The 24,505-nt window shown below is 45.3% G+C and overlaps 1 protein-coding gene across 20 annotated transcripts in view; it reads left to right on the top strand.

The window, feature by feature from the left end:
• The first annotated feature begins 91 nt into the window (after window positions 1-91).
• PLEKHA6 (pleckstrin homology domain containing A6) overlaps window positions 92-24,505 on the top strand; it is a 198,971-nt gene continuing 174,557 nt past the window's right edge. For 5 of the 20 annotated variants that reach the window (XM_033152762.1, XM_033152759.1, XM_033152764.1 and 2 more), the window contains exons 1-3: window positions 99-311; window positions 1,791-1,867; window positions 4,354-4,411. In XM_033152762.1, the coding sequence (XP_033008653.1) occupies window positions 226-311; window positions 1,791-1,867; window positions 4,354-4,411 (221 nt within the window). In that variant the 5' untranslated portion in view covers window positions 99-225. Of the gene's footprint in view, window positions 312-1,790; window positions 1,868-4,353; window positions 4,412-11,820; window positions 11,942-24,505 lie in introns of those variants that run through there. The other 15 variants (XM_033152750.1, XM_033152749.1, XM_033152753.1 and 12 more) reach the window with 10 other exon arrangements.

Here is a 24,505-nt window from a genome sequence, read left to right as displayed (position 1 = left end):
CCTGGGCTATTTGCAGCAAAACAAGAGTTTCTGTGGAAGGGCTGGGCAGCCTGCATCCTGGTGGGACTGGCTCAGGTGGGCTGGGTATCTGTGCTCTCTTGACTAGGCACCCCAGCCACTGTCCTTTCCTGCTGAAAGCAGGGGTGCAGGGGTAAAGAGGGGAGCAATTTTGGCTCTTTTTCTTCCCTGTTCTTGGTGGATTTTGCAGTGAGTGGAAAGGGCTTTATGGCCACCGAGGACATTGACTGGCTCGACCTGCCTGGCAGGTGGACTTATGGAGTTTGCAGAGACGGGAGAATCTTCTTTATCAAGTACGTTCAGTTCTTGCTCTGTTGTTGTTTGTGGTTTTCCTGCAGCTGTGGATGGTTGGAGGAGTCCCTGTTTTTGTCAGGTGCCAGTGCATAGAATTCTGGGCCAACTCTTCAGTGGGAACGGCATGTGTGTTTGTGGAGAGACAATCCGAAAGAATGCTAACAGTTTGCACAAGAGAAGGGCAGGACTGGGTTTTAAGTCACCGCGCAGAGCAAGGGGTCATAGGCCACTTTGGCAAATGACACTTTATTTATTTAGTTTCATTTCATAAAATGTATACACCACCTATTGGTAGAAACCCTCAAAAAGTTTGCAAAAAAGATAGAACAATAAAATTATCAAAAAGAAACACAAATACTTGCAGCCTGATCCTCAGCGCAATCACTTGGAAGCAAGTTCAATCAATTCTAAGCATGTGGTTGTAAATGTTTTTTTAGGATTACAACTCTAAACTGCATTTTGAATTTCTGTTTATATGATCTGACTACAAAACTTTCATTGGGGAGAACCTGTTGGCTCTTTCCTGTTTTGTGTACTGCACCACTGATGTTCATCGGCATTTCATACTAAAAGAAAATTTAAAAATGTCCTTAGCCTAGCTTGTGAAATGTTCCTTACCTGTTGCTGTAGGATTCTCAGGCTGCTGTTTCTCGTCTCCCAGACGGCATCCCATGAACTAAGCTGTGAACCAGGAAGTCCCCAGTTCAAATCTGGTTTCTGTCACAAGATCACTAGGTGGCGTTGGGCAAACAACTTTTTCTCAGCTTCTGCCCTGATGTCTGCAACACAGGGATGACAATGCTGATCCACCTTGCAAGCTTGTTGTCAGGGTTACTGAGAATACAGAATCTATAAAGTATCTAAATTAAATATTACTGTTCCAAGTGGAAACTTCACCAAAATGTTGCAGTATGGAATGGTCTGTTCAATTCTTTTCCAGGATATTCCATTCTACCATCACACAATTTTTTCATCTTTTCTTCATCAGTCAAATCAGCAACCTGTGCCCACTAAGCATGCTTAACCCCCATTACTCTCCCTGTGGTAGGTTCCCTCTTGTGTGTAGATTATGCCATTTTTGCTATGTAAGGTCCCACACTTCCATCATGAGTTCACTCTTTGTATACTGGATACCTTTTCCCTTGCCCTTCAGGCATTTTAAGGTGACTCGGGTGATGTTCTCCTCCCCCCTGACACACAGCAGATTGCCAGTGTATGGCTTAACCATTTGTATGGCAAATGTGCCAGAGTTTAAAGTCAGGGAGCCCACATGTGGCACATTTTATTAAGCTGTACAGCTGTGTTTCTCCTTCTAGTAGCCACTGCAAAGTCAGCCTTAAAACTACTCTACTATGAATGCTCTCCTGTATACCCAAGTGTAGCAATTTGGATTACTCTTGGCCCTTGGGTTGTGGATGTTTCTTGAATATGGTGATAATCCTTAAACTTTCTAAGTGTGATTGTTTTGCCCTTTGCAGTGATGAAACAAAATCTACTTGCTGGACACACCCAGGCAGTGGTTGTCCCATCCAGAGTGGCCATTTTACTTGGTCAGGTAAGGAGATGCTATTACTTCCAATGCAATAGTTGTCTTTTTCTGTTGATAATTATCCTCCCTTCTTCTCACTGACAGATTACTGGTATCTCTTGGCCAACACTATTTGTGTTAGAATAGTATCTGATGTTTCTGATGTTTCTTTCAGAGAGGTGCTGGAAAATATTAGGAATCCAAGGCTAAACGGATTAACATTGGTTCAGTAAATGTCACTTGCTTATGCAATGATAACACATGTGCTTTATTTTGTGTGTGGTGCATCAGGACATAAGTACATAGCACCTTCAAAGAAAAGATGTCCATTATTCAGGTGTAAAAGACTCTACTTTGAGGGAGGAGAATCTGCAAGCAGTAGGGTGATGACACAGGAGAGGGACTTTCTCTGTAGCGATGTCATGATTTTTCCAGTTTTAAAAGTTCTGTTGAGAAAGATTAACTTTGCTGTTTAGTGCTGAATGTATTGAGGAAAGACAGATAGTATGGTTAAAATGCACATTCCATCCGCAAGTGTTTCCATGACCTTTGAAATACTCTTCAGTGACAAACGTTTTAAAAGTCTCATGCAATATCCAGAATCAGACAGACACAGACACTAGAGTGTATTGGGTTCAGCTTTTGGGAGTGGAGTGCTGTAAGGTGAAGCTGGCTGCAAATAAAAATATTGCTTGCCTGTACGTGGACTGAGAGGAGCATAGAAGCTGTGGGGCCTGCCTGTTAACAGTCTGCACTTTGTAATGAATGACATTGTAAGAAGCCTTCCTATTTTATTTTATTTTTATCATCTGCTTCCTTTCCCTCCTGGTATTAGTAGTAGTAATAGTAGCAGCAGTAGTGAATTATAAAAATCATTCTGGAATTCCTTGCAAGAAGCTCTGGATAGTGCCTGTGGTTCTCTCTCTCTCTCTCCCCACCCCGCCCCTCCCCCATTTTATCTTCACAACAACCTTCTGAGGTAAAATATTGGCTGAGGAACAGCGAGTGACCTCAGATTGCCCAGTGAGCTTTGTGGCTGAGTGGGGCTTTAAATCTGGGTCCCCCTCAGTCCTCATCTGATATCTGAACCACTGCACCACCCAGTCTCAAAAAGTCCCCAATGTCTGCATGCAGTGAATTTGTTTGTTGCTGAATTTACAGTATATACCGCCCTATACCCGGAGGTCTCAGGGAGGCTCACAGAACAAAACCAAAATGCAAAACCACAAAATATATAATCAAAATAAAAACAACAACCCAATACCCATTTGAGAAACCACAGTTTGTGGCACAATGCTATGTACACTTAGCAGATAGATACACAAAAGAGTAATATCAATAACAGCACCAACAAAACTCTTAACAGTACCCATCCCAAGGGTCTGTTTAGCAGCCTCAGCTTTTGCAGCTGGAGTCAATCAAGTCCCCGCCCACCCAGGCCAGGTGGGAAAAGGTCTTCCAGGACTCACAGCCAAAATGGTCTCAGAGCTTGTTTGGCTGTAATTCCCATAAGCCCCAGCCGGAGATAATGGAAGCTATCCCCACCAACACCTGGAAAGCTACAAGTTCCCTGCTCCTGGTTTCGAAGGGAGCAGAATATAAGAAGAGATACTCCGGTGTACCATTTTGAAAGTCAAATGCCAGCACGTGACTTGGGAGGGGAGAGTACAAAGATGGGTCGGTTTCAGGTGAAATTTCCTGAGAAGCAACATTCCACACAGCTGAAAATCAGGTTTGTAATTGGGAAGCAGAAGAGTTGTCAGACAGGAAGGCCTCTTTCATCGAGGATCCCACTCCCTCCTTCCCCAGGGTTCACCTGTGGCTGTCCTTTCGAATATAAACTGTGAAAGTTGGGGGTGGGGGGAGGGGAACGTAGCCATACTACCCTTTGCAAATATTATTCTACAGAAGACTTTCCTGAACTAACACTCTGCCCTGAAGACAGGCAGCCTACATTTGAGTTTTTGGTCCAGTCAGGAACACCATTTCAGATTCCAATGGGGGATTTTAGTATGTGTTGGGGGTGGAGCAGGAGAGCAACAATGTTTTTTTTAATAATAAAAATATCAACAAATTCTAGTACACTTGAGGTGAAATAGTAATAAAAAAAACAAGCGCACCCCCCCCAACAACAGCTGATGCTGTTCTATGGTGACTCATTATATCCCACCCTGTATAGATTTTTCCAAGGCATGGTTGTCATGTGTCTTATTTTTACCAAGGGCAGGCCTCTATTTGAAAGAGTCCTCTGTTGAAATATGGCAAACCTACTTGATCCAAATCAATTGCTTTTTGAAAAATAAAAAAAGCCAACTCTGGATCTTTTGCAGAACATTTAGTTTGCCCCTCAGTGTGTAGAACTGCTATGCTGTCGGCCAGAGATATATAGGTCTTCCTCAATAATGCCACCCCTATAGTGACTAACATGGGGGGCCTCCCTGCCCCCCACCAAACAAACAGTTCCCCACTTCTAATGACTGACTGATGCCTGCTTTTGTCATTGTTTTTTTCAGAGATGCCCAAAGGCTGGGAGATGGACACCATGTCAAATGGAGCTATCTTTTTTATCAAGTAAGTTAGTTGCTAATTTTTAGGATAAGCCAAGATGATGGTCCTACTTCATTCAGTGCTGTTTGGTGTTTTAGCACTGATGGGGTTCATGTCCTGTCTTTTCTTATTGCAAGGGGAGCCAAGATGGTGCCCTCCAGAAGTTTTGGACTACAATTCCCATCAGTCCCAAGGACGATGGGAGTGGTAGTACACAGTGGCTGGAGGACATCTCACTGTCTACCCCTGGCTTATTTGTTATAGGTAGGCTTGATCACATATTTTTATTGTGGTTAACCATGTTGGGTGCTTTGTGTAGAAATACACTGTATGAATTAAGATAAATGCATTTTAACATCTTGTCCGGCCTGCATTCTCCATGGCCTTCCCTTCTGGAACCTATTTTGGCTGCTACATTCCTCCCCGGAGCCAGCTGGCTTCATGTCAGGGAGTTCATGTGTTCTTCTGTAGAGCTTATAAAAGACCTTGTTCAGTTTCCAGAGCAGTAGTATAAAATACATTTGTTTGCATTCCAGAGTAGTGTCTTCATGTTCTTGATCTCTCTACACGTGAAGTAATTTTCCACAAGGTGGTGCCAAAGCTCACAATTTATACAAAAAGAGTGGTTGGGTCATTGCCTTTCTGTCACTTGTCTAGAGTGGAAGGTGTTCAGCGACCAACTTTTGCTACGGTGTTTATTGCGCAGAATCGGTATAGTATGTGCTGCTCTTTTCTTGAGTATGTCTAAGGTCTTTCTGTTTATGCCAGATTAAATGACTCTGGATTCTTAGCTTATCCTTTATTGCACTTATATCTATGCCACCTTTCCTTCAAAGAGCTCAAAGTGGCATGAATACATGGTTCCTTCCCGCTTTCATTAGTGCAACAACCATGTGAGGTAAGATAGGCTGGGAGGTAGTGACTGGCCCAAGGTCCCCCTGTGAGCTTTATGGCTGAGTGGGGATTTGAACCCTGGTCTTCCACCAGTCAATATCCGAACCTCACTGAGTATCAGAATAAATTGATAGTGACTCTTTCTTAGTTTTGCACTCACAATCACTAACATGTACTACGTTGCTATGACTACTCTAGAAAACAGGTATGGAGGGCATGGGAGTTGTAGTTCAGCAACATATTGGCAGCCAAAGGTCCCCTACACCTGCTATCGATGTCAACCTAGAAGCAAGTCCCATTGAGTTAAATGGGACTTGCTCCCAGGTAAATGTATATGTAGGATTGCAGCTCAGTTTGGATCCAAGCCCCTGATTTATCATAACCAAAGGTTCTTAAAAACAGAATGAATTCCTTGGATTTAGAACCTAACCCCATACTGGAATCCATTCAACAGCTCTAACCAATGTGATCAAAAACTGTTATTTACCTTCACTTGATGTATATAGTAAAGTTCCCTTCATTATTTGGTTAGATGATACACAAGGACAACTCAAAATTATAAAGAAGAAATATCTATTTTCCTCTGTGTTCCTTCCCCACCCTCACAAGGGACAAACCAACACAGCTGCTAAAACTGTTCACACATAACTCTAACCCAAACCACGGCTAAGTGCGAATACAGAGGCATGTGTATGGCTCTTTGCTCGTTTCCTTGGTTCTGTTGCTGCCTGGAGCTAACCCATGGTTAGGCTTAGCAATATGTCTGAACCCAGAATCATGGGTTGTTTCCTACAGACAAACCTCAAGCAAATAACCAGGAGGAGCAAACCTTGGCTACACAGCTCATGGTTTGTCAGAAGTGAAACAAACCATGACCCTTGGTTCAGACTTTAGTACTAAGCCAAACTGGGGTCTAGCTTTGGAAACTGCAGTGGCAGCAGGATCAGGGGATGAGCAGAGCACTGCTATGGTTTTTACTGTGAGTGAACACCAGGACAGCATACTACTTTGTCATTTGTCTCGGGCAGCAACAGATTTGTATATTTGTGCTGAGCAATGGTTTAGCTTGATGTTATACATGAACTGGGCCACAGTTTGGATTGTTTTGGAGTAAAGAAGTTTGCACTAAGTGATGCCCATTGTGTTTAATGGGACTGTCCTAATTTTTTTAGTGAAGAGCTGTGCTTTTTTTTTTTTTTAAAGACCCCTTTGGCAGCCTTTGGCAGCATGCAAAACAAGGCCTGTTTCTCTCTCCTCCTCCTCCTCCTCCTCCTCTCAAGCATGGTTGGCCGAAGCTTGCTTTGGCTGTGTTTAAGAGCCAAGTGGGCAGAGAGGGAGTTAATTCCTGGCTGCATCCTATCTGCGGTGTGGGAGTGGCTTGGCAATATGGGGCGCAATGGAGCAAAGCCTCCAGTGAAAGCCAATCCACTCCCATCATCCCCTAAAGCTTTGAGGGGATTAGAGGCTCAAGAGTGGTTATTTTTCCTTCCTGTGACCCCTCCCAACCCGGTACCATCTGTGGCGCCAACTCTGGCCATTCAGAAAGAGCAGCTAGATGCCAGCCACAGAAAGATACCCATTCTGAAGGATCTCTCTCTCTGTAACTGAAACTGCAGCTCTTCCCATAGCCCCTCCAGACATCTTTGGACATTCCTCATGATTTGTGCTCATAATGGTATCAAGGCACAATCCTGTTGTCAATGCTGTTTATGCCTGCAAAGGTTTCAGGGCAGTCACACTCCATTTGTAGTTGGTGCATGCTCTATAACATCCTGCTCAAATCCTTCAAACTTTTTATATTGCAAATGTTCAGGATTAATTTTTGTCCTGCTTTTCTTGCAGTGTAATGAAAGGGTGCCCCTCTGGGGGGCAATAATGCAATAACATTGGGGAATGATGCCAAAACAACGAACAGTGTGGCATGATGTGTGGATGGTCCACTACTAATGTATCAATGACATGCTGCAGAATACATCTGACAAACAAACAAACAAACAAACAAACAAACAAACAAACAAACAAACAAACCCCAAAACCATTAAGGAAAAGGCCCTTAATGTTTCAGTAATACCTATTGGAAAACATGCACTTGGTGGTCTGAGACCAAATTTACCCACAGAGGAGCTGCAAATCAAGGCTGGGCAGCCAGCCTTGCAATATTAGGCAGAGTCAGTGCTTTTCTTCTAGAAAAAAGGTGCTGGTACTCACCATGAAGTTGTTACAGTGAGTGCCACACTTTTAACCAATGCTTTTCTCCTAGGAAAAAAGGTGCTGGTGCTGTGTACCCTTGAGTACCCCCAGGAAAAAGCACTGGGCAGAGTAAGGTGGTTGCCTCAGGCAGCAGGTGCTGGGGGGTGGAGTGGGGTGGACAGCATCCATAAAGTGTTCCACGACATACCTGAGTGTGCCTACAACCTGCCCTGTGTTAATTTGGCCAGCCTGCTGCCTTCCAGTACAGCAGAGAATGCTGTCCCTCCACTGCTGTGGAAAAACCCAGTTGTCTTCTGTATGTGCATGTTTGGAGGGACAGGGCAGGATGCTATCTTGTCATTTGTCTCAGGCAGCGAAGTGTGTGTGTGTGTCTATAGATGATATAGTAAAGGTAAAGGGATCCCTGGCCATTAGGTCCAGTCGTGGACGACTCTGCGGTTGCAGTGCTCATCTCACTTTATTGGCTGAGGGAGCCGGCGTACAGCTTCCAGGTCATGTGGCCAGCATGACTAAGCCGCTTCTGGCAAACCAGAGCAGCGCACAGAAACGCCGTTTACCTTCCCGGCAGAGCGGTACCTATTTACTTGCACTTTGACGTGCTTTTGAACTGCTAGGTTGGCAGGAACAGGGACAGAGCAACAGGAGCTCACCCTGTCGCGGTGATTTGAACCGCCAACCTTCTGATCGGCAAGCCCTAGGCTCTGTGGTTTAACCCACAGCACCACCTGTGTCCCCACAGATATAGATATAGATATAGATATAGATATAGATATAGATATAGATATAGATATAGATATAGATATAGATATAGATATAGATAGATAAATAAACAACAGCTTTTCTTTAGAGGCTTTTCTAAGAGGCTTAACTGTATTCCAGCCCTTGACATTTGTTTTGTTTTTTTTAAATAAGAATTTATTGGATTTTAATAATGAACATACACAAAATACAAACACTACAAAAACTACAAAACAAAATACACACAAACAAAACACTTATTTATCCATCCTTATCCTATTTATAATCTTTAGTTTGGGACTTCCTCACGTCCTCTCTTCTGCGTTCATTTCTAATCTTCTTTAGTAACTTTGTAACCTTGTAGAATCTTCTTTCTCACACCTAATCTTAATCTTACAATCATAATCAACATAACTCAAATCTTATTCTTATCAAACTATACATTACCCAACTCAACTTCTTATATCCTCTCTTAACTTAACTTCTGATACTGTAGCCTATATCTCTTCTGATTCCAATTTCAAATATTAATAAATCACATCTTATCAAATACCTAAATGTTTCTTCCATTTCTCATACACCGTTTTCCCTCTGGTTTCGGAGTTCTGTGGTCAGCCTTTTTTTTATCCCCTTTAAATATTCATCCTTTACCCCACACCCCTCCTGTCCATCCCAACCCTTACCTTTTCCCTTCCCATCCCCCACAGCCCCCCCCCCCAGAGTCCACCCTTTCCAGCTCCTTCTTCTGCTTCTATTATTTCCATCATGTCCAGTTTTAAACTTAGTATTCTTCGTTGTAACTTCTTCTCCAGATTGAAACTTTCTTCTTGGTAGATAATTACTCTGGCAACATCATAAAGTATCTCTTCTTCTTTCTCAGCTACATATTGCATTTTCCATAGATGTTGTTCTTGAGCTCTTGGGCTCTCACCCCAGCCCTTGACATTTGAACCCTGGTCTCCAAGGGCACCGCGACATACTTGATGTGTGAGTGTTTATGTGGGATATAAAGCACAGGAAAATGTTTTTAAAATGAAATTGACCTGCTAGCTAGTCAGTATAGGGCTCACCACTCAAAAAGGGTGGATATTTATCACATTGTACAGAACACCCAAGCTCTGGCTTTTCCTGCTTAAAGAGACTGTCCAGTGAGGGGGCCCTGCTCAAATTTCACCAAAATATCTCCTGAAGCGGCAACTGAATGTTAGGTTTCACATTCACATTACAAATGGATGTCTGGTGCAAGCCTATGCAGATCTAATCAGGTCAGCTGAGTTCAATGGGGCTTTACTTCCAGATAAGTGGCGAATAGGATCGCAACCTTAAATCCTGCATGCTGGAAGAGTCCCTGGTCTTCCGTTACCAAAATATAAAGTTGTGAGGAAAACACAGAATCTTGTTAAATTCACTTAGTTACCTAAACCCCTTGCTATAACGAAGCAATTGGGGAGTCCTAAATATTGGCACAGTATCCTATTGTGCAACCTTCTCTGTGAGGAGTGCCAGCGTGGGGTGGGGGGTTGCCAGAGAACTGTGAGAGTTAAACTAGACTTGACATGGGAGACCCGTGAACAAGATTTCTCATGGTTTTCTTTTTAACAGCAGGGGTGAGTGTGTTCATAGCTGATTTGGACCAGACTATGCTGTTATTGGAGGTGGCTTTTAATCACTCCTGCATGCCATACTTCCTATTAAAGTACTCCCCTGTGTTTGCTTAAAGGGCCATCTCCCCCCACCCCAGGCAATAACAATCTGCAAGCCCTATTCTTGACCTGAATTTTAGCCATATGATGTTGCCACCCTTCATAGCCTTGTAATGAAAGTAGCTAAAAGAGGAGGCACAAAAGGTAAGGGAGGTGGGACCCTTCTGGGTACCCTCTTCCCCAACTGCGATTTGTCCCATGGGTGTACAATACACAGGTGCCACGTGCCACACAAACCCTCACAGCTGATGTTAATAGTGGTGCCCTTGCGGGGATGTGAGACTCAGGAAGTTAATGGTTTAATTAATACACTGTGTATATATACCTACCTCTGTTCAAGTCCCATTGAATAGAGCAGGAGTTACTTCTGAGTAACCAGGCAGAAGCCTGTGCTGCGAAGTGCCCTCAATGCCCCTTGTTCATCACAGCCCATTTCCGGAGCTGGGAGCAGGTTTCTCTCAGTAATACAGCACTGTCTGTTCTCCCATTATCTTTTCCTGGGATCAGGGGTTAGTTTCTCTGGACTGAATACCTTGATTGCAACTTGGGGATTGAGCATGCAACTCTTAGCTGCCTCATTCATTCAGTGTGTGCGCGCGCATATCAGTGAAAGGGGACTGTATGGTGCTACAGTCCTTTGCGGAAAATCTTCAGGGACAGTCGTGAAGGAAAGCTACAGGAGGGCAATTCCTTTACGAAGACTACCCTCCCCAAACTGGGTTTCTGCCCCTCCTGTGTGGAGCGCATTGAAAAGATGGCTGAATCCGCCTTCCTCCCTAAACGACGCAGCAGCATCTGCCAGGAAGAACCGGCTAATGTGACCTGCTCCTTGGAGGAGCCTTTGCCAGGGCCCCGTGAATCTAATTCTGCGTCTCTGTCTCCCTGCCATGGCTGGACTTGAAGGGAGGAAAGCAGCAAGACCCCCAGATATGAAGGAGGAGAGAGGGAAGAGAGCAGCGGAGCAGCCATGCCTTAGTTTCTGAGAGTGAATGAAAAGAGGGTGAGCATCGGTGGTGCGTGTGAACACAGAAGCAGAAAGACTGTGGCTGTGTATGCAGTATAATTTAAAGCACCCCCCCCCCCAGCCCTGGGCACTGTAGTTTACCCACCACAGAGATGCAGTTCCCAGCACCCTTCAAAAACTACAGTTCCCAGTATTCTATTTTTGGGGTGTGTATGTGCGCGCGCTTTAAATGTATGGCGTGTGCCCAGGGACTGCAGCTGCATTGCTACAGTGATCTCCCTCGGTGGTCCGTGGTTCGAGTCCTTCGTTTTGGTGGGGTGGGATTGGAAAGCAATGGGGAGGAGGGGAGAAAAAGACCACGGAGCCTGCATTTGCTTGCTATTGCTAACCTCATATTTCCAAAAGATGTCTGGACTTTTGGGTGCGCATCGCCCAAGCCCCAGGGCTCTAACAATGCGCCAGACACTCGCCGCGCCCGTCCCAGAGCCCCCCAACCCACCCAGACCCAGCTCTGCGCGCGCGCACGATCGGGGGTGAGTAGGTGGGGGTCGCGTGCGCCCCGCTGACGCAGCACCTTTCCCTCTTGACTAGGGAAGGGTTAACCCCCACTCGGGTACTATTTACTCCTTGCGCTAAATGACAGCTCGGGCGTCACGTGACGTTTAAATCCCCCCCGGAGAGCGCATGGAGCATGCCCAGCTCGGGCTCCTGGGGAAGGATGCCGGATTCGGCGGCAGCGGCGGCGGCGGCAGCAGCAGCATCATCATCATCTCCTCCTCGCTCTTCCCTCTTCTGCTCGCTCTTGGCGAGCCCTGGTGATGAATGGTGGCCGCGGGGAGAGAAATGGTGAAGAGCGGCTAGCGGGAGAGGAGGGCGACGCGATTGAGGGATCCATCCGAAGGAAGGCTTCTGCTCCAGCCGGGCAGGAGGAGAAGAGAGGAGGAGAAGGAGACGAGGGTCCTGGCTTGGAGCGAGCAGCAGCAGGTCATCGCCATGGCTTGGAATCTGCCCACCCGGAGGCGAGCCGCCCGGAGCCATTGCACGGTGAGTGTCTCTCCCTTGTTCCGCCTCCCCGGCTCCTCCGAGAGCGGCAGCCTGGTTGCGCCGCGCACCCAGGCAGCCGGGCAGCCTCGGACAGGTGCGGCACGCAGCGCCGGGGCTTCATGGAGGATGCTGGCGAGAGCCAGGGCAATGACAAAGAATCTCCAGCTTCAGGCGCCTTGCGGGGGGGGAGTGGGGGGGAGGGATGAAAGAGAGGCAGCAGCTCTGGGTAGCTTGCCTTGCAGCCCCTCTCCTGACACCGCCTCCCTTTCTGCCTCGGATGGACATCCTGCTGTGGCGTGCAGGGAATGCTACTGAGCCTGCCTGGGCTGGCAGAGCTGAACGTGCCAGGGTGCGTGTGTTGCTGCTGGGCATGCAGTCTGCCTGCTAAAGGGGTTGTGTGCCTGTGCTGAGCAGCTCTCATGGCCCAAGGGGGTATGGGCCTTTTTTGTTTTTGGTGGTGGGGGGGGTGTACTGAGAGGCAAAGCTGTGCCTCCAGGTACTATGGGCACCCCCACCCCCAAGGCTTGTCTATCTCCCTCAATAGGTTTTGACATCCCATCAGTGTTGGGGATCCAACTCTGGGAAGCAAGCAGAGTGGGAGGAAAGGAGGGGGGGATCTCAGCAGCCAATGCCAGCAAAGGATGGCCATAAAGGATGCCCATTAGCTTGCTCCAAGATAAGGGTGGGCAAGTTGACATTCCCTTTGCAAGGCTGTGCTGGAGAGAGGCATCTGTAACACACAAGAAGTGGGGAGAAATAAAGTAAAGGAAGAGGCAAAAAAAGAAAAAAAAAGAAAAAAAAGCATGCCTTAAAATCCCTGGCAATTATGATTATTTATTAATTTTTTTAGTTGCTTCATCTTGCTCAGGGCACCCAAAGCGACTTAAAACCAGTCATCCAAACAAAAACTCCCAACCTAGGAGAAGGAGGGTGGGGTACACTGCTAAAAGATGAAGGTTGCAACCCTTACCTGAGAGTAACCCCCTCCAAGCACTTCTCAGTCACTGTGAGCGAGGCCTGCTTTGTGTAGCCAGTAACATTAAAACAAAAACAAAAACGGATACAGTGTGTGTTTCATGATGTTTGCTGGATGGGCTGCCAGGGCTTTGGGTTTGTCAGAGCAAGGAGGGAAATTGGTGTTTCCTCCTCTTAAGGGGCAGCTAATGCATGACATAACAGGGATGGAGAGAGCACTCTGTTTTCTTGGCAGAACTAGGTCTCTTGAGTGGTGATGCATTAATACCGCCTGCCATTTATCAAAGATGCTATATTCAAACGCTCAAACGAGAGCCCACTTTCAGATTAAGGAGCTGCATCCAGCTGCTCTAAACTTGGGCTTGCATTTTTTTTTGCTTTAAAATCGGTTACAGGCATCATCTTTCAGATGCTAGTAAGGGTCTCTGTGCAGTTTATCTCACTAGTGTGGAAATGAATCCTGTGTGTTTCTGGTTTTTATAACTCTCTCTCTCTCTCTCTCTCTCTCTCTCTCTCTCTCATCCTTCAGAATGAGATATGGGTAACGTAATGCCAGCATATATTTGGCTGTTGTCTCTGTCCACTTGTGGATGTGCTTTCATTGCACACCCATGCCTGGTCAGAAGAGGACAGGCAGAATTCCCACTTATGGCAATGTAACTGGAGCTGGCACAGGTCCAATGCATACAGGCACCTGATCTAATTTGGGTGTCTTAATTCACATCGGAAAGTGTGGCTCCTGACCCTTTGATTTTTCTCTGCCAAATAGCTGCCACTGCCAGTAGCATCAACAAGATACTGCAGGAAACTGAGCTGCCTTGAAAACAGACAAATCAATAGAAGCTCCTTGAGCTTCATCTGGTAATTATTTGATTTTGATGTAGGATTCCAGTTCCGTTCCTCTTCTTGACATGAGATCCTGGTGCCTAGCTTTGGGTTCATGGATAGAAGACACAAGTGGTTTCCTCTTTACCTCCAATTACACTATATAGGGTGAACAAATCAATTTCACTGTGTTGGGTCTAGACTTTGACTTGGAGACATGCTTTGCTCAGATTGTAGCCTAGACAGGCTACAATCAATGGAGTTTGAGGCTCAAATCCTGCCCTTGGAGTTGTCTACTCCCTTTTCTTCCTTGCATCACCAACAGAAACTAATCTGATCCCTTGCTTTTAGCATCATCACCATCATTGTTGTCGTCATCATCATCATCATCATCATCATCAGAAAACAGCTCCAATTCATATCTTCTATTATTAAGGATCCTTAGCAAGGTGACACAGCCTACTATACAAACCAGTTGAGCACTGATAAGCTGATTTAGTTCCATTATGCATTTTAACACCCCAGTCCTAAAACTGTTACTTGGTAGTCTTGTAATATATTTAGTCAGGATGAGGGTATAAATGCATGTATATTCAAGTAACTGCTTTGTGGATCACAGCTCCAACAGGCCAATGAATGCATCTATGTTAATGCAGCATGCAGGAAGTCAGCTCCAGCCTATGATACAGTAAATTCTTATTATTATGCAGCTGTTAAAGCCCGGTAAACATGTTCCGATTCTTCAGATGTTATCCGTCTAACATGCATAATCAGGTCAATTAAATCCTGATGTTTTGGGGTGTTATGGTGTCTGAATGAATTTTAATGCTGTGGAAAGAAGCTGAGTTGATAGCCCTGGGAAGGATAACAATGTTTTTTTAAATCTCTCTGCCAGGTATATCACACACTAGTTTTTCATGCACTGTGCTTGTAAACAGGCACTTCTATGATTGCCTAAAGCAGTGGTTTTCAACCAGGGTGCTGTGGCACCCTGGGGTGCCTTGAATGATGGTCAGGGGTGCTGCAGGTAACACTGGCCTCTGTCCCTCTTTCCTTCCCTCCCTCCTCTAATGCCCTCTTGAGTCTCTGCCTCCCAAAGGCTTGCACAGTTGTTTGTTGAAACAGCCCTGCCACCGCCACTGCTGCCTCCCTTGGTGAAGTGTTGGCCTCACGTTCACCTTTGGCCAGTCTCTGTTGGGCAACTAAGGCTGGGGAAATCCTCTGCGGGGCGCTGTGAGGAGGCACCTCTCTTTGGGGTGGGGGGTGGGGTAGCTCAGAGAGCAGGGGCGGCAGCAGCGGCTGCCCAGAGGACTCAAGGAGAGGAGGAGAGGGGGCTGAGGGAACACTCCACAAGGGAGGGTGTTTGAAAAAGCGTGAGAGGCTGCCAGCTCTGCAGGCAAGGGGTGACATAACTGGGCTCCTGAGCCCCACAGGGGTGCCGCAGAAAGAATGTAGTTGGTCAAGGGAGCCGTGGACTCAAAAAGATTGAAAACTTGTAGCCTAGAGGCTATGTTTTACTCACCATAGGCAATCAAGCAAGGGACCTTGGATAAATTGGAAGACAGTAGTTCCTTCCCACCTCACCCCATTTGCAGGGTATGATGTGCCAGAACTGGTTAATATAGGTATGTGGGCAGAGAAGCTCTTTACACTTTTTTGGAGGGGGGGTGTAAGCTAGTTTTTGTATATTTTGCAGACTTATTTGTAACTGCTGAGTGTGCAATGACCACTGCAGCCACTGCAAAAAATCAGGTTTGAGAAGCACTCTTTTAATATGTTTGTGAGCAATTTCCTTCTTCCCCATCCAGCTTATCTATTTTCAGAAAGTGAAAGTATCCTATCATTAGTCCCATCACCTGAATTTGGGGGGGGGCAGCTGAATGGCTACACTGTCCTTTTGTACTCTGTGGTGTCTTGTAGGGCTGATCCCACCCTTATAAATATATTCTCATAAGTCAGTGTTTTGGGGGTGCAGCTACGGGCATTGACTAAACTTGGAAACTGCTGACCACCAGTTGAGAGCATACCTTTTTGATTTGTTATTAGGAAGAATTATTTTCTGCTGGTTATTTTTTTAAGTTATGCACTTTTCAAATGATTTTTAAAATACCCTACTTTTAAAAAAATCAATGAAATGCAATATAAAAACAAATTAAACAGCCGCATTAAAAGCCAGCAAAAAACAACCCCCCAATAAAAATAGCAGACATGGTCATCAGACACCTTCTGGAATAAAGATGTCTTCAAACACCATCTGAAAAGGGAAAGAAAGTAACCTGATGGACTTTCCCAGGGAGCATATTCTATAGCTGTGGTACACCACTTAGGAAGCTCTCTCCCTGATTCCAGTCAATCAGATATAACTCACAATGGGACAAAAAAACAAGACCCTAATGCAGATTTTAAGGCTCAGATTGGCAGAATGGCATAGTCTGCAATTCTTAGGATACAGGATTCTTGGTCATTACAAGCTGCTTCAATGTGGCCGGGAGAGAAAATTGGAGTTCTCTGGTATCTGAAGAAAAGAATGCTTATCTTTTTGACAAACAGGATTTCTCTGAGCCAAGGAGGCATCTTCTTTTTGATGTTTCTGAGAATTGACACTTAGGGTGCTTCCAGACAACCCACTTGTTGAGCTGATAGGGTGATTAGACAATGTTGCCTATTTAATGAGTATTCATTCTGATTTTTGTGTGGGGATGCTAGAAGGTCTGCCATAGCAAGTGTTATCCCACACTTCCCAGTACATTTTCTCACCACAGAGGTGGCTTTTAGGGTGGTGTGACTGGTGCAGTTGCAGTGGGTGCCACACTGCAGGGGGCACCACAACAATGCTGTAGAAGGGAGAATGAGAGGAGCCCCCCCCACCTTGAATTTTAGTTTCACACAGGGTGCCACTGAAATTTGAGAGCCCAAAGTCCACCACTGCACATCACTTTCCTTATTGGAAAAAGTCTGATTTTCAGGGGAAGCAGGTTTCTTGCACAGGGGCTCCAGATCAGCTTTATTTGTGCAACCTGAATTTGCCATTATGTGACCGAACCCTGCTCCAAAAGAGCAGCTGTCTGGAAGCACCCATTGAAATGAGTGCAGAGAACTAGGTTTGGGGGCTTTTCCATATCACCTTATTTGCATTATAATGGGAATTTCATTGTAGCATCCAGACATTCTTTCTCAAGGTAGTGTGACTATTGTCTTTTTAAACATTAAAACTATTGTGTGTGTGTGTGTGTTTATTATCTGCCGCCAGAAAGGAAAAAAATACATTTGCTCATTAGCTGACATTTCCCATCTTGTACAGTGGTACCTTGGTTCTCGAACGGCTTGGCTCCTGAACAAATTCTTAGGCCTCAGCATTGCCCCACATGAACTGAAAATGTGCCATATACAATTGCTGACCATGTGTCTGCACATGCTGAAGGGAACAGTAATGGTGGACAATAGAATTTTGTCCACCATCACCGATCTACTTGTTGTAGAGCCTTGATAAGCTAGTTCCAAGGAACCCCAGAGTTCCTCAGAGCACATTTTGAAATCTGACTTAACTTTAGTATATGGGTGTATGTGACTTCAAACTTCTGTAATCTCTGAAAATGACATCCATCCCTTGACCCAGAAAGCTTCAAGGCTGTTATTTATCTCTCAGAACTTTACTAGGCTTGGCATATTCTGTGCCAGATGGTGGTTATAATGACTGTACTATAATCCAGAGACCAGTGAAACAGTATGGCAGGTTCTGGCTCAAATGCTACAGGAAGGAGGACAGAAATAAGGCCACACTCTCCTTGAGGATTTGATTAAGTCGGTGGTGATACGTTCCGTTTTTAGGTTCATGGCCACATATGGATTTATGTTGAAGGGACATGGGTCCCAGCATAAAACTGATGCAGTGGGGAGGAAAGCTGTTCACAAAATGGTTGCCATGAGAGTGTGGCCATTCACAAAATGGCTGTCACCTATAAAGTAGGAGAAAAGGAGGCAATACAAGAAAATGGTGCAAATCTGGGAGACTTTAATTCAAAGTCTTTGGAACTAAGGGGTCAGTCTTGTGAAACCCAGCTTAAGAGAACTGCATGGTAGAATCCCAAATATCATTTGATCTGGGAGGGAAATGCAAGTGCCTAATAGGTCTTGAGCAAACATCCTTGTGGGTAGTTAGGGGAGGTCAGATTCATCGGGTGCATGCTTTTGGCTGGGAGAAAGGTTGTCATGCAGAGTTTGTTATTGTGCATGTTGGTCTGTGGCCTAGTATTAATGAACCCCCATTGGTTTTCTGTTCTAGCAGTTGGTTGAAATAGAGGCAGAATGAGCCCCATAGGAAGAGTAAGATGTTTTTCATACAGATGAGGGGTGTGTGTGTGTGGAATCTGAATTAATTACCTCCTGTTTCCCAAATAGGCTTAGAACTGTCAGAACTAATTTTCCCATCTGGGGGTTGCAATGCATGGCATCCTCGACAGGGGAGAATACTGTATTATCTTGTGGGGGAAGGGAGGTTACTAAAGAGGATGGAGGTGGGTTTGCTGGAGGTAGTTTTGCCCCCCCCCCCCCAGTTTCTTGTAATTCTGCAGCTATCATGGAAAGGCTTTTTTCCGCCTTGAGAAAAGTAAAATAAGGACAGAGCAAGCTGTGTGACAAATGGCTTTCAAGCAATTGCTGTCCCAGTAGCAGGCAGCCTGCCAAACTATTTAAGCTCAATAATAATATAGTTCAGCAAATCTGAAGCCACCTAGGAAAACAGCAGCATTCGGCTCGCTGACAGGCACACATGCTTAATGCTCCATGCTTAAGTTGGAGGAGAATCTCCCAGAAACATTTACAATATGGCGTCTACTGGACTCTACTTCTAAAAAAGACTATTCAACAGAGGGCAGTGCTGAGTATCCTTAACTAAGCTCAGTTGCCATCCGCTTAACAACTAGTTTTAGATTTCCCTTTGAATATTTTCTGGCATGTTATGATTATTTATCAGTGAAAAAACATGGTGTTCTTTGTTTTGATCTGGTTTTTTTTTGGGGGGGGGAGATCATTTCCCTTTTATTTTTTTCGACAGTTGATTCCAAACCCTGAAAGAGTTCAGACTGTGTTTTTGTGGGTGGGTGGAGAGATTGGACCACAAAATGACTGGCTTCAGAGTACATTATGTGATACAAAAAAACTCAATATTGTATATTATTATTGTTAGCGCTTTATTAAGGTGTCCCTAAAAATACAGAGGCTAAATGATTAAAGTAACCGAGCAAATGATATTTCAAAAAGATTGTGGGTCTGAGTACTGCTTTGATGTGCATTGCACAAAATGGCTTCCTACATTTCCCCTCAGTTGTCTGTAGATATTACTGATTCATTGGGCTAAGGAACAAAGAAGCAGGTGTGTGGTATTGTTCATGTAGTGTTATGTTCTTCATCACGCCATAAAAAATGTATCTGATTCTCATGTTTCTGGACCGTTCATTATTCATGAAATAAGGGTTTGTTTTTATTCAGACTAAGTAATAAAAACCTGCTGTGATATTTTTCTGTCCTTGGACTGTCTTTGGTTTTAGAGAATCCTGCAAGTGGATTCAGTGCAGATGTTGGCTATCATCTGGACAGTTTGCCTATTTCTCGTTATGAAAATATATAAGCCAGAATTACTTTCAGGTTTTGGCTCCTGGAATACGGAACAGTTCTGTGCAATTTTTGGTAAGTGTAAAACCCAAATTTGCTGCCAGACTGCCGCTAAGGGGTGTCCCTTACTTTAAAGCAGCCTCATGGAACAGGCCATTAAAATAAATATAAGTTGGGCATTAAAAGAACTGGCTTGGCTGGTTTAAAAACAAGGAAGTGAGCCCCTGGATGGTTTGGTCGTGTCTGCTTGTGATCTGGTATCAGCAGTTACCGCTCATTTCCAGCTAAATACATAGTCTGTCAAGGGCTGGCCATTCTTTATAGACTATGGGCTTTGACCTGGTGTAGTCTCATGCATTTCACAGGCATTGGTTCCTGAAGCCTTCTGACCTTGCTGTAGATTCATTATGGCAGCCATGTTTGCTTTCTGAGTTCCCATGGTAACCAAATAGTAGGAGTAAGTGGTCTCGAAACGGCTTGGAAATGAAGAAGGGATAACAGCGACCCTCAAACTGAAGAGTGCAAGAGGATAGATTCTGTGTTCCGAGGATCAGTTTAAATCTGAATGCCTCAATTCAAAGAGGTTGCAGGACACAGTTCCTATATAGTCGCTGTAACATGCAAGACGGTCTGCCATGGCGCACACTGCAGCAGCCATTGCATGGAGTCTATCTGCCATACCACCACCAAGCAGTCATCTTGGAGATAGAAGACACTGTGTGAAGTATCCACCTGATATAGGCAAGTGGAGCCACTCCAAGTTTGGCAGTATTTTGTCAGGACGGGGCAGGGGGTGGGTGGAGTTAGATGAAGTATAATCGGAAGTCTGAGCAGAAATATGTGCTTGAATTTGAATCAAATAATACTGAAAGGATGCAGGAGTTTTAAAATATGCTTTAATGTTTCAAAATGAATGTGCACAGGGAACCCTGCTGCTATGATTGCTCGTAACTGCTTTGCCCCACAATGAAACAGATCACTCTTTGTTGATACAAAAATCCACATGAGTGGCTTTTGCATTCTTCAGTAGTTACCTTCTCCACTTAAATGTTTGGTGCTCAAGTGAATATACCAATGCTCCTTAAAGTGCTGCCAAGCACAGATGCTACAGCTGCACTCTGTGTTTAGGGTTTGAGGTCATGCATCGATTTGTCCCTATCGATATGTAGCATTGCTGCTGTGTGGTAAGATGCCACTTCTGCTTTCCCCCAGGCTACAATAAATGTGACACATTCCCCCCACCCTATAGGCTGAAGAAATCACTCTCTATTGTGGAGATAACTGAAAGCCTCTGTTGATCTATAGGGCTGGAATTGATTCATCTATACAGTCCAAACCCTACTACGACACAAGCAAAAAAGGAGGTGCATCATGGTGGTATTCCTAATGATAGCACAAGTCCCTTTAAACTGCATTTGCTAAACACATTCCTTGATTTTGAAGGGATATTTTGGGCTGCAATACATCCAGATTTTCCCGGACATGTCCGGGAACAGCTGAATGACGTGTGGGCAGATTTTCACTAAATCGGTAGAATGATTGTCTGGGAAAACCTGGTCATATGGCAAGGAAGGGGGCTCGACAACTTTGTCCAGATTTTCACTTTTGGGAATATGGCAACCCTATGATATTGCACAGGGTAGTGGAGTTTATAAAGTCCAGTTTTTGGTTACTCTGACTCCATCCCCCCCCTTTATGATTACCTGTTCATGTCATCTTTGACTTTTCATCACAGCAAAGGATAACTGCAGGCTTTTCTTTTGGATATGGTCAGTTGTAAGAAGGCACACATACCATGTACCTTGCCAAGCTCCTTACTGCCTCCTGTTGGCTGCTTTCCATTTTGGAATCTGAAATACTGCTATTCTTCTTTCTCTAATCACTGACACAAGTTCAGGGTAAGGTTATGTAGCAGGTTTTTATCTCCAGACCTTGTTCATTCTTCAGCCCAGACCTGATGTCAGGCAGCAAATAATTCTGTGCAAACACCAGCCAGACATGTGCATTATGACTTAATCCTCCCTTGTGACCGGCATGAAGGCCTTAATCCTCGGGTGTTACTGAAAGCGTTGTGCGCGTGTGTGCATATGTGCTAGAGAACAAAAAAAGAATGTATCTCACTTCTTTGGAAAGCACCTTTTAGATGTGTGGAATAATTAGAACAGTGTTCTCTCTCTCTCTCTCTCTCTCTCTCTCTCTCTCTCTCTCTCTCTCCCTCCCAAGCGCCATGAACATAGAGCTGCTTTTTGCTGTCACTGATGGGAATGGAGCAGAATGAGGTTGACCACAGGAGTCCAATACCCCGTGGATTCTGTAGCCACTACATTTTGGAAAAGTTTGTGTTGCCTCATGCTGTCTGGGCCAAAAAGGGCTCTGTATGCTGTGGACCTCTTCCAAAAGCCCAAGCGCTACTGAGGTCAGGTTATAATGGTTAGAGTGTCAGACTAGGACCTTGGGAGACCAGGGTTCAAATTCCCACTCAGCCGTGAAGTTCACTGGGTGGCTTTGACCCAGTCACTGCCTCTCAGCCTAACCTACCTCACAGGGTTGTTGTGGGGGGTTACATGAGGAAGGGGAGAAGAACCTTGTATGCACCTTGAATTCCTTGGAGGAAAAGATAGGATATAAATGCACACATTTGTCAAATGCACCGATGGTGAAGAGTTCTGCCCACCTGCTTTGGGAAGAGGCTGCATTTTCTCTCTTTTGGTCATGTGTACATAGACATAAACGCGGGTGCTGGAGGGACACGGGTGGCGCTGTGGTCTAAACCACTGAGCCTTGGGCTTGCCGATCAGAAGGTTGGTGGTTCGAATCCCCACAATGGGGTGAGCTCCTGTCGTTTGGTCCCAGCTCCTGCCAACCTAGAAGTTCGAAAGCATATGAAAGTGCAAGTTTGTGCATTAGGTACCTCTCCGGCGGGAAGGTAAATGGCATTTTCGTGCGCTGCTCTGGTTTTGCCAGAAGCGGCTTAGTCATGCTGGCCACATGACCTGGAAAAACTCTGCGGACAAACGTCAGCTCCCTCGGCCAGTAAAGCGAGATGAGCACAGCAACCCCAGAGTCATTCGCGACTGGACTTAACTGTCAGGGGTCTTTTACCTTTACCTTTTTACATAGACAGAAGGAAGATAGATGAGCAAATAATCTGATCTGGAATACAGCCGCTTCCTACTAGTGTCTGCTGTCCTATCTGCCCATCTCTGCTTCTCCCTTTAGCTGATGGAACTGTTTCTGATTTTTCCGGCCTCTGATCTGATGATGTAGATGGTAGGAAGAGTGCTGGAACTTAGGGTGCACAGATGACAGCTAGATTTCCAAATAAGGTTTTGTTTTTCCTGTTTTACCCTATGTGTGGCCAGATGGCAAGGTGTGGTGAGGTTGGTCCTTTAGAAACCAAAGCAAAATTCTCTTGAGTGATTTGGCCTGTCGTTTGATCCCAGCAGGCGTAGCTTCCATGTGCCTTAAATACAGTTCCTCTAAAAATCACATCCCTTTCTCTACTGCAGAAGATTCTTCCTAGAGCGCTTTGGCTTAAGTCTGTTTGGTATGCAGCCCAAGTCTCATGCATTGCAGTCAGAGTCCTATTGGGATGGAGCCTGCGTCTATTGAAGAGAGTTCATCTCTGAGCGCAAAGCAGGAGCTGTGAGCTTAAAGCAAGGAGAAAGAGGGCATTTATCTAAATGGGAACAAATATTCAAAATAACAGTAGTCACTGTTTGTGCTTCCCTCGTGCGTAAAGGGTTGGGAATGTTTGGGACAGGGTGTGATGCAAAGGCTCATATGACAACAAGGGAAGTGGCTGGATTTCAAAGGTTGGTAGGGCTGGATGAAGTTCAGCAAAGTCCAGGCTGCGTGCACATACACACATCCATGCAGGTGTCATTCTGCAAGGCTACCCATTACCCATAGGAGGCGCCGAGATCCCAGGTGTTCATACAGCTAAAGGAAATAAGGGAGAATCAGTATGATGTAGTGGTTAGAGTGCTAGACAAGGACTCTGTTTTCTTAGGGTGTAACTAGTTGTGTCAGACCACGGCTCTTCCACTATATTTAGACTGGGGAGACCTGGGTTTAAATCCTACCCAGCCATTAAGCGGACTTGGTGACTTTAAAGGCAGCCATTGTCCGGTAGGCTAACCTACTTCACAGGGTTGCTGGATGAATGAAACGGACATCACTCTGGGCAACTTGGGGGAGATAAAAATGTCACAAATAAAGCACAATAAATTGAAAACAGCATCATTCAGCAGTACATTTCACAGCGCCTGCTTTAAAGGCATGGAAAAGAAGCAGGGAGTCATGTGTCCTAGTTTGTCACCAGGCCTGAAAAAGAGCCGTTTCAAATCTGCATGACAATTTTAAGTACTTCTTTAGATGAACATTCTAATTTGCAACCTTCTGAAGGGAAAGAAAAGGGTGGACCAGTTATTTTATCTTAAATGTAGGCTCTTTTTGTCATGTGAATGGGCTGTCAGTTTGGTGTCTTATTGCAGCTCTCTGTGCTCGCAAGGCCCTTTGTCCCATGTCTGCTTATTTGGCTTGGCAGCCTGGGGTGGTGGCAGTGCAGGGCCTCCTCTGAACTGGCCTATCAGCTGCCTGATTGACTCTAATGTGCCTCTAGCCCCACCAGCAGCCACCCAGACAGGCGTTAATTGCAGGAGCTGGAAAAAGCAATAATTAAGAGATAATGAGAAGGCTTTTGTGTGAGTCTGGCGTCCTGCATTCCTGTCAGCAAACATGCTGCTTGGGTGCTGAACCACCCAGTTCCTCCTCTTTTCACACATAGGGCCAGCTCTGCTCACTCCTCTTCAATGGAGCTGATGCAATAGGCAGGCCTACAAGCCATTGAGACCCTGGACTCTTGCCAGCAGCACTCCCCAAACGGCATTGTGTTGTCAGAGGTGCTGACGGAAGAGAGTTCTGAGGGACATAATCCTTTCAGTGCAATTTGGAGGAGTACAATGGAGATTGCTTTGAACCGATAGCTGTCGCCCACACCCACATCTCCACTGGGTCCTCGTTGGGTTGCCAACTTCTCAACTGATGCTTGCACTGTGCCTTTTTGACAGCCGCTTGATAGGGGGGGGGGCATTAGGAGGTGACGTTTGGAAATAAACATTGTTGCTTGCTAAAATCAGCCGATCAAGCTGC

The sequence above is a fragment of the Lacerta agilis genome, chromosome 6, assembly GCF_009819535.1.
Source record: "Lacerta agilis isolate rLacAgi1 chromosome 6, rLacAgi1.pri, whole genome shotgun sequence".
Classification (NCBI taxonomy): Eukaryota; Metazoa; Chordata; class Lepidosauria; order Squamata; family Lacertidae; genus Lacerta; species Lacerta agilis.
The sequence above is the reverse complement of the archived record's forward strand: the minus strand, read 5'-3'. Positions and strand labels throughout refer to the sequence as shown.